A 12,936-nucleotide genomic window follows, 5' to 3' on the forward strand; every position below is an offset into this window, starting at 1 on the left:
TCACAAGCGCTGTCTAGGCCAGCTTCTCAAACTTTAATGAGTGCACAGATCACCTGGGAATCGTGCTAAAATGGAGATTTGGATTCAGCAGCTCTGGGGTGGGACCTGGGAGTCCCATTTCTGACAAGGTCCCGGGAGACACCAGGGCTACCCATCTTCAGACCACACTCAGGTTAAACAGTAAGGGTGACAGCCATGCAGGGAATATGGATTTTATTCTAAGTGAGATAGGAAGGAAACTATTGAAGGGCTTTAACCAAATAAATGACATGAACCCAGTTATATTTAAGATCACTCTTGTTTCCTAGATCTCCATGGAGGAGAGGAAGAGGTTGGACCTATGCCGTTTGACCAGAACCAGCTGGCCCACGCTGGCAAGGTGGCAGCCAGGGCCTAAAGCTCACCTGTGCGGCTCACACTTGCCAAGCACGGGCCAGACCAGTTGCCCTACAAGCTCAAGTGCCTTCTGGAAACCTAGTAGAGCCTGACAGGGTGTGGATTCACACCCTTGACATTGTAGCATCCAGAGTATCAGGAGCCCTACTGGTTGGGTGAGTTCCCCAGGGGGTGCTGGGCAAGGTGGCGCTGCAAGGGCAAGTGGCAACACCCTAGACCATTGCCTTCCAGAAGAAAGGGCCCTATCTGGCTTCAGTGTCAATGCCTAAAGAGTCCCAGAAGGTTTTGGCTGCCCTCTCTCTGCCCTAGGATGGATGGGAAGTAAAGGAAGTCGCTCCAGGGAGGCATTCCCAAGGGGACCGTCAGCCTGAACCTCAAACATTCCAGATTCCATTTCTTGCCTCTTGCTCTCTGACACTTCTCTCAGAGTCCTGAAGTCTCCTAGGAAGAAAGAAAAACCTGGTTTTGAGTCTCAACGCCACTCTTTGATAGCAGGTGGCCTTGGGAAAGTTAGTTAGCCTTGCTAAGGCTAAGGCTTTCCTCATCTATAAAATGAGGATAATGACAGCACCCTCCTGTTGGATGATTGTTAGGATTTAATATAAAGCACTTAGCATTGTGCTGGCACATAGTAACTGCTCAGTAAAAGGGCACCATTATCACTATTCCTTTGGAAAACAGAGACAACATTGTATCTGTCAGCAGCCTCCTTGGGGACAGGCTATCAGACTCGCAGGAGACCTGTTCTCTATTTGTCTGTCACTTGCACTGGAATATAGAACTGGAACTGGAGACCATACATACTGCACTTCGGAAGCAACACGCACAGTGCTTGGCTCCTCACAGGTGTTAGAAATTTTACAGCTGGTGGAAAAAAGGAAAGAAAGTTGCATGCAAGGTACTCAGAGTCTTGGGAGTCAAGAAATATGGTAGAGATGGTCAGGTGTGGTGGAGGTAAGAGGGAGATAACACAGGGACATCATTAGGAAGTTCTGGGCCCCTGCAGAAATAAAAACAGAGGCCACACGCACTTACACTTGCCACCCATGGCCAAAAACAGAGCAGCCCTGGGCACGCCCTCCATTTTAATACAACAGTATTAAAATAGTCCCGAATCATCTTTATTCAAGTATCCTTGCTAATGGCAATAAAGACACGGAGTAAAATATCTCAAATAGCAGGTAATCCAAATCCCCTTTTATTAGCTTTAAACTTCCCAATCTTTCTCTCCCTCAGGACACTGTGTTTATCTTTCTAATTTTGCTGTGTTTAAATTTCCTTGGCAGACACTGGAGTTGGATATTAGAGGTATGAGGCCAAGGGCATGTTGTATGGGAGAGCAGGCTTGGTAGGAGCACTGCTATGGACAATCCTCCAAGTGCAGAGTGCCCCCGTCTGTAAAGAACTAGGAGTGGAATGTGCTTATTTACAAGGTTGCTTACACAGTACTTGATGTCCTAAGCTCAGGCAGCTTTAAAAAAAAAAAAAGAGTCAGATCTGTAAATATTACAAGGATAAACACAAAGGGTTTTAAACACCAGGCTTGGGGGTGGCAGGGTGCATGCAGGGAGGGGAGGGACTATTCCTTTTTTTGGAAGCCCGGCATAAATTTTTGTTCTATCTGTAATGACGGCTGGAACCAAAGACCCAAAGCCCAAGTCAGATGCAGTCCCACATTGCTGGGGTTTACTTTAAGACAACTGAATTTCTAAAATCCGGCACTGCAATAGAGTATAACTCCATGATGGCAGGAAACTGTACTTCCAGGTCCTAGCACAGAGCCTGACATAAGGCAGTGTGTACCCATTAAATACCAGTTTGATGGATGGATGAATGGACAAACTCACAGAACACATTTAAGGAGAATTCCTGGCATGCAATATAATTCCACATTTTATAAAATTATTTGCCACAGAAGCCTTTTAAAGAAAGGTTCTCTAACCTGAATTTTTAAAAAAAGAGATCCTATTAACATATATTTCCTGGAGATGTATTGCTCAAAACAAGGGTCACCTGAACTTTCAAAATATTTCACAAGCAAGGGGCCCTGTACAGCATTCTGCCAAGATGAGGAAGCAAAGAAGGAACCTCCAGCCGGGGAGGATGGTGGCAAATGCCCATTCGTTTTGGCCGGAGAGGAGAGATCAAGTCAGCTGCTGACAGCTTTGACACCTCCAGCCAGGCCACTCAGGGACAACAGTATCGAGAAAATTACTTCCCTTTAGTTTAGCAGAAGAGCCAGAGAGCAGGTGTCTCTCCCTGCGGAATTGAAGCTTCTCTCCAGTGTGAGCCAGAGCTCCACCCTCCACCCCCAGAAGGAGGCCCCTCCAGGAAGACTTGAATTCCTCCTCCTCAGTTAAGGCTGGGTAGCCATCCTGTCACTGTCATCGCCTTCGGGCTCCACCCACTCCCCCCCCACGACTAAATTTAAAAGAAAATATTTCTTCTAAATGGTGAATTCAAATTAGCTCAATTTTGAGAGACTATTGAGAATGTTGCAATGACCTTTGCAATAACCGGACACACCCTGGGATCAGTAAACCAGGGTTGAGAATTGCTGATTTTATGAGCACCTGACTTGTAAAACAAAAGTCCAGTTTGGGGCTCTGCCTGGGACCCATTCTCACGTCAGGCGAGAGGCAACACAGCCCAGAAGGACCTGGTTCTGCCTCTCCTGTGTCATCTTGGGTAAGCCACTGTCCCTCTCTGGGCCTCAGCCTCCCCATCTGTATAGTGAGGATGATGGCTGCTCTGTGACCTCTGGGGCTCCTACTGGCCCTGATGCTCCGTCTTACCACCTGCCTCCTTTAAAACAAAACCCAAAAGGGAGTGGAAGGCAGAATGGGAAAGGGAAGAGAACTGGTTCAGAAGGCCAGGTTACCATAAACCTTCCCCCGTTTCTTCCTGCTGAAAATGCCTTTATTCATTCTGCAGGAAGATTCCCATTTTTTGCTGCGTTATTGCTTTTTATACTTCGTTTTCTTTCTCTCTCTTTTTTAAACTCAAAAGCCACAAAACCACAAGTCACCTCCCCCAAACGGGTCATTTGGAAGCCAGCGCTATCAGGGGTTAGGTGTGTCAGGCCTGGCATACTGGTGGTATCTAAGTGAAGACCAGGCCAGGGCAACCATGGGCTTCTCCTCCAGAAACCCAGTTTAAATCAATATTTATCCAACTGTATTTATAGAAAGTGGTGGTGGTAGGGAAGAGGGGGTGGGGTAGGGAGGCAGGGGGATCTAAAACAGAACAAGCCACAATGACTGATGCAAATCTTTGTGGCCAATTCATTTCTGCAGGGCCAGGCTTTTTTTTAAAAGGCAAAAGACCCAGCTTTTGGTGAACCTGCTGTTGGCCCTAGTACCATAGCAACAGCCCCAAGTCCTCTAATATGTCCAGAGGACAGACTTGGGAAAGGCAGTAGGAGGCGGGTAGTGTTTCCTAGGAGCCTATACTTGAGTTAGGGCCAGCAAAGTTGAACAACTCCGCAAAAAAAAAACAAAATCTCTCTGGTTGGCTCTCCTGTCTCCAGCTTCACTTCTAAACCTTTTCTAAGCAGAGTGTGTGCAGAAAGACCCTGGACAATCAACAGGGTGTTACAAACACCCACTCTGCTTCAGATTATTGGGTGACCTTGAGCAAGTCATTTCACCTCTCTGGACTTCATTCCTTGGCTGGAAAATGCATACACCTATATATGGTTAAAACTGTAGGCTCAGTCAAATCAGAGGCCTAGGTTCAAAACTCAGCTCTGCCATTATTAACCCTGTGACCTTTGGGCAAGTTACTCAGCTCCCTGTTCCTCGGTTACCCCCTCTGTAAAATGGGGGTAATAGAAGTGCATATGCCGTGGGGCTGTTGTGAAGATTGCAGGAGATAATGCATGTTTAGCCCCATTCTTTACCAAGTATAGTCAGTACTCCCTAAATAGTTACCAGTGTTGACATTATACAATGCAATTAGTTGCTGCTGCCGCCGCATGCCGGCACCCTCTTCATTTCTTTCAGTTCTACCCCCAGACTTCTGCCAGCCATCCTCAGATGAAAACGCCCATTTCTAGGTGCATCAGTGGGACAGTGTTTTGGTCAGAGAGGGCAGGTAGGTGAGCAGCTGTTGTTTTGCCTTGGCTCTGATAGAGCTTCCCCCCCGCCCCCACCTCCCAAACCAGGAATGGCTCAATTCAGCTTCTCTAACTTCCCAAGGTCTGGATGTTTTTCCTGGGTTCCCTCCACAGGTTACCCAGTCCCTGGGAGCTCTGGGACTCTGAAAGCCACAACAGTATCCTCAAAAGTCTATTTCTGGCATTTACCTATGGGCAGAGATAATATTTAAAACTGGAAAAAAAGTTGAATCTGAGGAACATAATTTAGGATGCAGAGGAAACAGAAGCCTGATTTAATAATGCTCTTTACATAACTCCACCAAAAACAAGTACATTACTCCACTCCCGTCATAAATCAACCCATGGAGTTTTCAGAAAAAAAAGCAATTGCACATAGTACATGCTCAATACATATTTGTGGAATGAATGAATGAATGAATCGTAAGATGCCTGCTGTACAGAAATGTGACCTAGGTGAATGTTAGTTGCCACCAAAGCCCTCAATTTTAGCATAAATTGCACTGGTTTCCTGCTCTCTAAACCAATAACTGATCCGTCTATAGGGTCACAGCTGATGTAGTTTCAGCTCTCTAGGCCTGACCTACCATCTCCTTATAAGCCCTGGTCTTTACAGCCCAAGGGCATTCTGCATTGATAATGGGAGACATCCTCCCTCCTTGGAAGAGATCAGTATTTCCAATTCTTCTCCAAGTCTTCAGAAAGTCTGTCATGTGTCCCCTGGCCTTCAAACCTGATCACTGTGCCATAGCCAGTAAATGACAAATCCAACCAATCAAAGGATGTATATTGTCTACTGTATGCCCAGTGTTATGCAACAGTGACATATACTGAAATACTGTAAGTGACCTTTTCCCTTAAGATGCTAATCTTCTCCCTGTGAGGATAAAACTAATGCACAGCCAGCAAGTAGAGAATTGCTGATTATCAAGGCTCAAAGAAGTGACTATTTATTGAGCACCTACTACATTCCAGGTACTTTAAATGGAGAACCTCAGTTAGTTGTTCAGCAATGGCAGGAGGCCGATGCTATTGTTATCCTTGTTTTACAAAAAAGAAATGAAACCTCAGAAAGGTTAGGTAACTTGTGCCCAAGGTCACACAGCCAGTAAGCAGTGAAGGGGGGATTTGGGCCCTGCTCTGGGTGACTGTAAAGCTTTCATTCTCTCAACTACCCTGCCTTAAGAAATATCCAGGGGAGGTTTCCTGGAGGAGGTGGGAACTGACCTAGGACATGAAGAGTAGGTAAGACACAGATAACCCCAGGGGAGTAAGAGAATGAGGGCATTTTAGACAGAGGGAAGAGTCTAAGTCAAGCATAGACGCATGACTGTAAAGCCTGCTTGCTGGTGGACCTGCTGGATGGGAGCAGAGGAGATTAAGTCAGGAAGGCAGGGTAGGGCCAAATGACACCACACAGCAGCAGCTTCCTCTGTTTGGAGGAAGAGGCTGCTCTTTGGCCTGTCCATGCCCTTAGGAAAGCACCTCACCCTCAAACCCAGGTAATGCACTCCAGAGACCCACCCATGGCTTCTACTCCCATTTAATCATTCTTTTCTATCTTAAGCATTGCCCCAAAGCCACCTTCCCTACAGACTGGGAAGCCCTTTTCTGTCCTGTAGACCTTACCGGTTATAGTAACTTCCACTTGTCTGCTGAACAACTATGCACAGAACACCCTTTTGTGAATTTCCTTCTTATTCCCTTTCATTTTTAACCTTTTCCAAAACAGAAAGTACATATTTTCTCTACTAATCAGTCAGTCCTAAATTACTATCCCTCCACTGGACCCCAAATGGATGTGGGTGATATGTCAGAGGTTATTTATATATAATTTCTGAATTTGTGAAAACAGGGTCACAGTATCCATGATTAATATTTCTGGAGGCCTTTAATTTGAGATTCTCAGGGATTCACATCAGTTGGAACTTTGGAAGAATGTACCAGCATATCCTAAGCAATCCTTGCCTTGCACAGAGCAGTCAATACTGAGTGACTTAATTTGAACACCCCAAGAAAACTCATTATATATACTGAGAATAATTCAGTACTGTGTACACTCAGTGAGCTCTCCTAGTACGGAAACCTCAAAGAAGCCATGAAAAGCAGTTCTGGTGACAACGGAAAATAAGGCAAGCTCCTGCCAAGTAAATACTCTGCAAACGGTAAAAGCGGAACGTGTAAACTCGTGACCAGGGCCTTATCGGTGCATTTCGCGAATGTCTCACAGAACCCGAAATGGAGAATTGAGGCTCAACACCCGGGTGAAGAGCGTCCCTTTAAGAAGGGACTGTACCAGCTGGCCACACTAGAGCTCCCCGTGATTTTCTGGCTTGCCTCCTGGCTCCACCCCCCAGTCTCTGGCCTCAGCAACGCGTGACGTTAGAGGAAGCTGAAGCTGCCGATTGGCTGAGCGACGCTGCTAGGTCAAGTCCAGTCAGAGGAAAGAAGTTTGTCTCCATGTGGAAACCATGTGTCTCTAGCTGGGAGGGGGGAGAGGAGGAGGCGGAGAAACTGAGATCAAGTGATTACAGGAGAACTGGCTGAAATGAAAGCGGGGAGATTGTGCACCTGAGCCGGCCAGTAATGCCCTTTGCAGTAGTGACCTAAGAAAACAAACAAAAAAAAAAACCTTGCCCAACTAACAAAACTTGAGCCCCCCCCGGCCCAATCATGAAAATAATTAAAAAGCTAGGGTCCTTGCTTCCTTCCAAAAACCAGGGACCTGAGAAACGCTGTAATCCTATCGGAACGCCTAGATTCCCCTCCCTCCCCCAACGACTGAATGATGTAAGCGTTTCGGAAAGCGGGGCTCTGAAGCGAAACAAGTCCTGCGCGCGCGGAGGGACCCTCAGTGCCCGAACCCGACGCACGCACGACCCGCCCCCCGACTCGCATTATTGCTGTGCACACGCGGAGCGCCGTGACGCGCGGGCATTGTGTGCAGCGAGCAGAAAACAACGGCGAGCGCCGCCAGCGCGAAGAAGCACCCCTAATAAAATGAGGCAGATGTAGGGCCCGCTGTTTTCCGTACTAGGAGACAGAGATGGGCGGGAGGCGGGGCGAGAGTGGGGAAAATAAAGTGGCCTCCGTGGGCCGCTCCAATTTTAAGGGGAGATAATAGAGGGCCCTGCGGATGGTCGCCCCATAGTTTGCTGGAGGTCACCCTCGCCTGCGTGAGCTGTTGGGGAGGGGGCAAGGGCCTCGAGCGGAGTTCCCGCTCTCGGGGAAATCTGGGGGCCGCTGGCATCACGTCATGCTGAGCCAAACAGCGGCTGCGAAAAGAGGCAAGAGAGCTAAAAATACTCCCGCGGGGAGCCGGCCGAAGGAGGGGGGCAGCGGGGCCGAGGGGCTGATTACGCACACGAAGTTGACTTCGATTGGGGCGCCCAGGTTCCCGAGCCCCTCTCGGGGTCTTGCAGCGCGGACACCTCGGGAGAGGGACCAGGAGGAAGCCCCTTGGCTTCCACGGTCTCGGGAGCCTGGCTCCGCTGCCGCTGGCCCGCCCGGTGCGGGGCAGCCCGGCCCAGCGCGCCCGGCCCTCTGCTTACGTGACTGGTGGCCACGCCAGAGCCCCGGCACCGGTAAACAAGGAGGTGGCGGCGGCCGAGGCTGCTGGGGGAGCGAGGGTGGGGGCGGCGAGGTAGGGAGCAGAGGTCTCCGATTGTCTGCGAGTGCGAGGGGCGGGGGGCGAGGGATGCGGTGGAAGCTCCAGCAGCCTGTTTAGTACACCCTTCTGTAGAGGGGGGCGGAGGGGGCCAACCAGGTTTGCCACACACTGCCAAGGTGCCCTCTTTGGGTGCACCCCCGGCCAGAGCCGGCGCCACGGGACAGACTCAGGGGAACAGGGCACCCGGGCGGGGGATAGCGTAAGAAATCACGCCCCTCCCCCTTCCAACAAAAGCGAACTCACCAAACAAAACCACGTCTTCCCCCACCTCCCCACCAGCTCTGGCTTTTCAGAAACTACCCTATTGACGAATGCACACTGCCCCCCACAAAACCCCGTGAATAATCGCAAACATTCAGGTACACGGCCGACGATGCGCCTTTCTCGCAACCCAGGCACTCCGAGAAAACAGGAGAGAAGAAAAGAACGCACCACCGACCACGCTACACAAATCCTTGTTTTTGCCTTAAGCTACTGCACGATTTCGCTGCCATCACACGGTTACTTTAACCCCGAAGGCCTGGGGTGTCGGTCAGCTAAGGTGTTTTTGTGTTTGAGGGTTGTTGTTGTGTTTGGGGGAGGGGGGGAGTAGGTTGCAAGATCTGACACGTTGCAATCGGACCCTTTCTTTCTTTCTTCCTTTCTTTCTTCCTTCCTTTCTTTCTTTCTTCCTTCCTTCCTTTCTCTCTCTCTCTCCTCCTCTCTCTCTCTCTCATCTCATTGATCTTCCTACTTGTTTGGACAGATTAAACAGCCTGCTTTTCTCTACTCTGTCGGTCTATATTCCTCGGCCCCTTCGCCCTTCTCGCAGCTATTATTTGTGAGGACCGTGCTGGAAACGCCGCACACGCGTGCCCCCGTTAACGGCGCTGAGCGACTGCCTGGGGAGGATGGGGGAACCCAGTTGGCAGAGGCAAAAATGAAACAAACAAATACAAAAAGGAGGCCAGGCCGGGGTGGGGCTCCCAGCACCACCACCCCCCCCCCCCAAGCATCGCTCTCCACCTGAATCTGGGGTGGGGGGGGAACAGCAGAAATCCACGAGGAAGGCATTTGCCTTCCTCGCCCAGTGCGCTCACTCGGGAGCCGTATCCCGGAAAATAAAAAAAAAACCGAACATAACAGTCTACACCTTCTTCCATAACTATTGTTTCCTGCGAGATCCCAAAGTTTCCTTCTGACTGCGTCCCCCTCGCCAAGTTTCCCGGGCGCAGGACGGCGGGTCCGGGGCGAGCTGCTGGCGGTGCTTGGCTTTGCCGGCCTGTTTCTTTCGGGGTGGGGGGGGGGGGAGGCGGTGAGGAAACCACAGGGCACCAGAGGCGCAGGAGGACTGTATCCGTGGACGCGATGGCCTGAGCCCAGCCTTGCTGCGAGAGGAGAGGAAAAAGCAAAGTAGACAGGAGGGAGAAGAAGAGCCGAGCCAGCCGGAGCCCACGCCGTGGAGGGCTGTTTGGTTGTTGGTGTTATCGTTGTCGTGTGTGTCTGTGTGTTTTCTTTCTGCAACCGCTAAGCTCTGCCTACAGTTTCCAACTTTCGGCTTCTAATCCCCACCCCACCCAGGAACGAGCGACAGAAAAACAACACTTGTCTGCCCGAGAAGGCTCCGGAAAAAAAAAAAAAAAAAAGGAAGAAAGGCGACCTCGAAGAGATGAGCTCTCGGCTCAGTTGTCAGCAAACAACAACACTCCCCCGCTCCTCGGCCCAGCGGTCCTGCCAGCCTCTGGGAGACGGATAGACGGACGCACCGACAGGCCCCCCCCTTCCCCCCGCTCGTCTTTGTTACATCTTTAGCAGCTTTGTGCGTGCGTGTCCTTTCTCCGGTGTCATCGGCTTTACTGCCGAGGGCTGGATGTGTGTGTGTTGGGGGAGGGGGGGGTCAAGCAGGCGACAGGGGTCGCCCAAATGGGCGAGGAAGAAAGAGCCGGGCGCCGAGGAGGAGCCAGCGCCCCCAAACTTACTTTTGTTTTCTTTCTCGATCTGCTCCAGGTAGCTGGCGGCCTCGAGCAGAATCTGCACGTTCTGCAGAAAAGTGTTGATGTGCTTCTCCATCGAGTTCTCGCTGGTGTTGAAAATGTCCGAGAAGGGGCACCTGAGCTTGGCCCCCGCGAGCTCCTCTGGCTGGGCCGGGGGCTCGGGCGCGGTCACGGCCGGGGGCGCGGCGGGGGCCAGCCCCGCACCCTCGCAGCGCGCCTCCTTGCGCGGCCGCCCGCGTTTGCCCATGGAGGAACCGGGGTCCGCCGAGCTCGTCCTGTTTTGGGGCGGCGCGGCCCGGCCAAGCTCCGGGCCCCAGGGGAGAACCGGCTGGCTGGAGCGAAGAAGGCGCCGAGGCGAGGAGGCGACCTGACTTCCCGAGCCTCGCTCCGTGCAGTTGTGTGTCTGAGTGTGAGTGTGTGTCCGTCTCGCAGTGGGTCTGTGTGTATGGGAGATTGAATGAACCTACAGGACAGACGGAGGCGCTCTGGCGCCTGGGTCCTAGTGCGAGCCGGTCGCCATCAGACCGGTCAAAATAAAAGGTGGAGACAAGCGAGGCAGGGACCGCCCCCTGCCCGTCCCCGCACACTCCCCGACTCTATCCAAATCTTACCACATTGTAGAGCGTAGGATTTAAACACGAATGGAAAAAAATACTCGAAGGCTGTGAGCGCATCGGCATAAAAACAAACTACTTAGCTATCTTTTTCTTCACGTAAGAGTAATACCGATGCCTGGCACATAGTAGGTTTCCAACAAATGGGGGCTGCTATGACTTAAAAAATAAAAGCCCAATCCAAGATATTGTCACATGTGACCTCAAGTTCTCTTCCCCCAATGCACGCACACTCACTCACTCACTCACAGACGCACGGGCATCTACCTTCACGGGGCCAAATGAAATCCCCAGGCCACCAAATCCCAGTTACAGATTTACTCACTCTTTCTTTCTCCCTTCGAATGCAAAGTTATTTTCCAGGAAGAGGGAGGAGGTGTAAGCATCTCTCCCCACACTCCTCTTCCCAGCCATAGTCCAGCTGTGCAAAGCTCACGGTAGGGTGCCTCCACACTTGGCTCTGGCTCTCTTTTATTTGACAGAAAGGCAGAAGTGGCAGCCCAGGAACCTCCCACCCCTACCGCAGCTGAATTCCACCTTTTGGTTCTGAAGACCCCTGTCCCAGTTGACATTGTTTCACTGCTACTGCAGACCCAGTGAGAGTCTGCAGGAACCATGGATGCTCTCCAGGCCCGGGAAGGATGGTGGGAGTCAGGGCCCTTTGGGAGTGCCATAGAGAAGGATTCAAGTCCCAGCTCTGCTGCATACAGACTGCGTGTGTGCCTGGGTGAGTCCTATAACTGCCCTTGGCCTAAGTTTCCCCATCCACGAAACCTCTGATAAGATTCGTGTGCTGATTAAATTATATCTGCACTTAGTACACTGCCCGGCCCATAGTAAGAGCTTTTGCTTCCAGTATAGACCCAGACAAGAGCCTGAGTCCCCTACCTGCAGCTAAGGGGGGAAATAAGTTGCAAGAAACAAGACTCTTCTGCACTTTGTTGGAAAACATATCTGCAATAAGCCCACCTAAGTATTGTCAACTTGCAAGGTCACCTGGAGTTTTCCTCCAGGAAAACCGTTTACTTAGAAGACACAGTGAATGCTGCCCCCTGGAGTTGTGCAACCCAGCCACCCTGCTTAGAGTCAGCTTCACACACATTTGTCAGGAAGACTTTTCCTGGAAATGGAAACTTTTTGAAAAAATGAAAGTACATTTCTTTGTAAAAAACACTCACTATGTAAAACAGAATACACACACCCTCACCAAAGTCCTGTGTATTTGTAGTCTATAATAACCTGCTGCTGATATGACAGGAACAATCAGTATTTGGCATTTTAAAGCCAATATATTCACAGTTTGTATCATAATATAATCATACTACACATACTCTGCTCATTTTCCATCTTGATTGATCTCTGCATCCTTTGGCTAGGGTAGAAGAGAAGCTCCTAAAAGCTGTGAGATAAACTACTTGCATCATCAGAACAATTACTTACTATTTGTTCTATTGGAATCACAATCTGAGTTACTCATGCTTAAAAGTCTATAAACGTCTAAGGACTTTAGGAAGTACAGTTTCAAACAAGTTTTAACCAATGCCATTTTGCAAAAACTGATCTCCCTTGCCCTAGATGAAAGATGATAGTGAGACGATGAACCACCTAAGCCCGGAGAAAACCTTGGTCTCTTTAATTCCCCGGTGGAGGCATGGGCCAAATGTGCTCATATGCAGTACTGTGACCTGCATGTATGTATATACACATGCACCAAGACAGGCACACCCCACACATGAGTGCCAGGGTGGGGGTACGGTGTTTTGTCATTATTAATTTATCCCTGTTTCATCTTTCATAGATCTGCAAGCTTCAGAAAGACCAGTGGGAATCTTCAAGCTGGGCCACGAATCTGACCAAAGCCAAAACAAACAATGGCTTGAAGAAAATCTCCAAAAATTGCTGATTTGCACTATTCCCACAGTCAGCCACAGCCCCCGCCATCATTCCAATGGAAAACATCACTGCTGGTGCCAAATCAAGTCTTCCCCCCCATCATAGGGGCATTGTTTTTTGTTGTTATGTGAGTTCTTAGCATCAGACAATGGCACCACAAGAGACACATTGGAAGCAGGAGAAATGCCTTTTTGTTTCACAAAGTCTATGCTATCGTGCCCCAGAGTGTCACATACAGTATAGTTGCATATATTCATTTTGGTAACGTGTCTG

The 12,936-nt window shown here is 50.0% G+C and overlaps 1 protein-coding gene across 1 annotated transcript in view; it reads right to left on the reverse strand.

The window, feature by feature from the left end:
* The window catches only part of MXI1 (MAX interactor 1, dimerization protein), a 102,572-nt gene extending 92,001 nt beyond the window's left edge, over positions 1 to 10,571 (reverse strand). The window contains exon 1 of the mRNA XM_065894195.1: positions 10,142 to 10,571. Coding sequence (XP_065750267.1) covers positions 10,142 to 10,403 — 262 coding nt within the window. The 5' untranslated portion in view covers positions 10,404 to 10,571. The remainder of the gene's footprint in view (positions 1 to 10,141) is intronic.
* Positions 10,572 to 12,936: the final 2,365 nt, after the last annotated feature.

The sequence above is a fragment of the Phocoena phocoena genome, chromosome 16, assembly GCF_963924675.1.
Source record: "Phocoena phocoena chromosome 16, mPhoPho1.1, whole genome shotgun sequence".
Taxonomy (NCBI): Eukaryota; Metazoa; Chordata; class Mammalia; order Artiodactyla; family Phocoenidae; genus Phocoena; species Phocoena phocoena.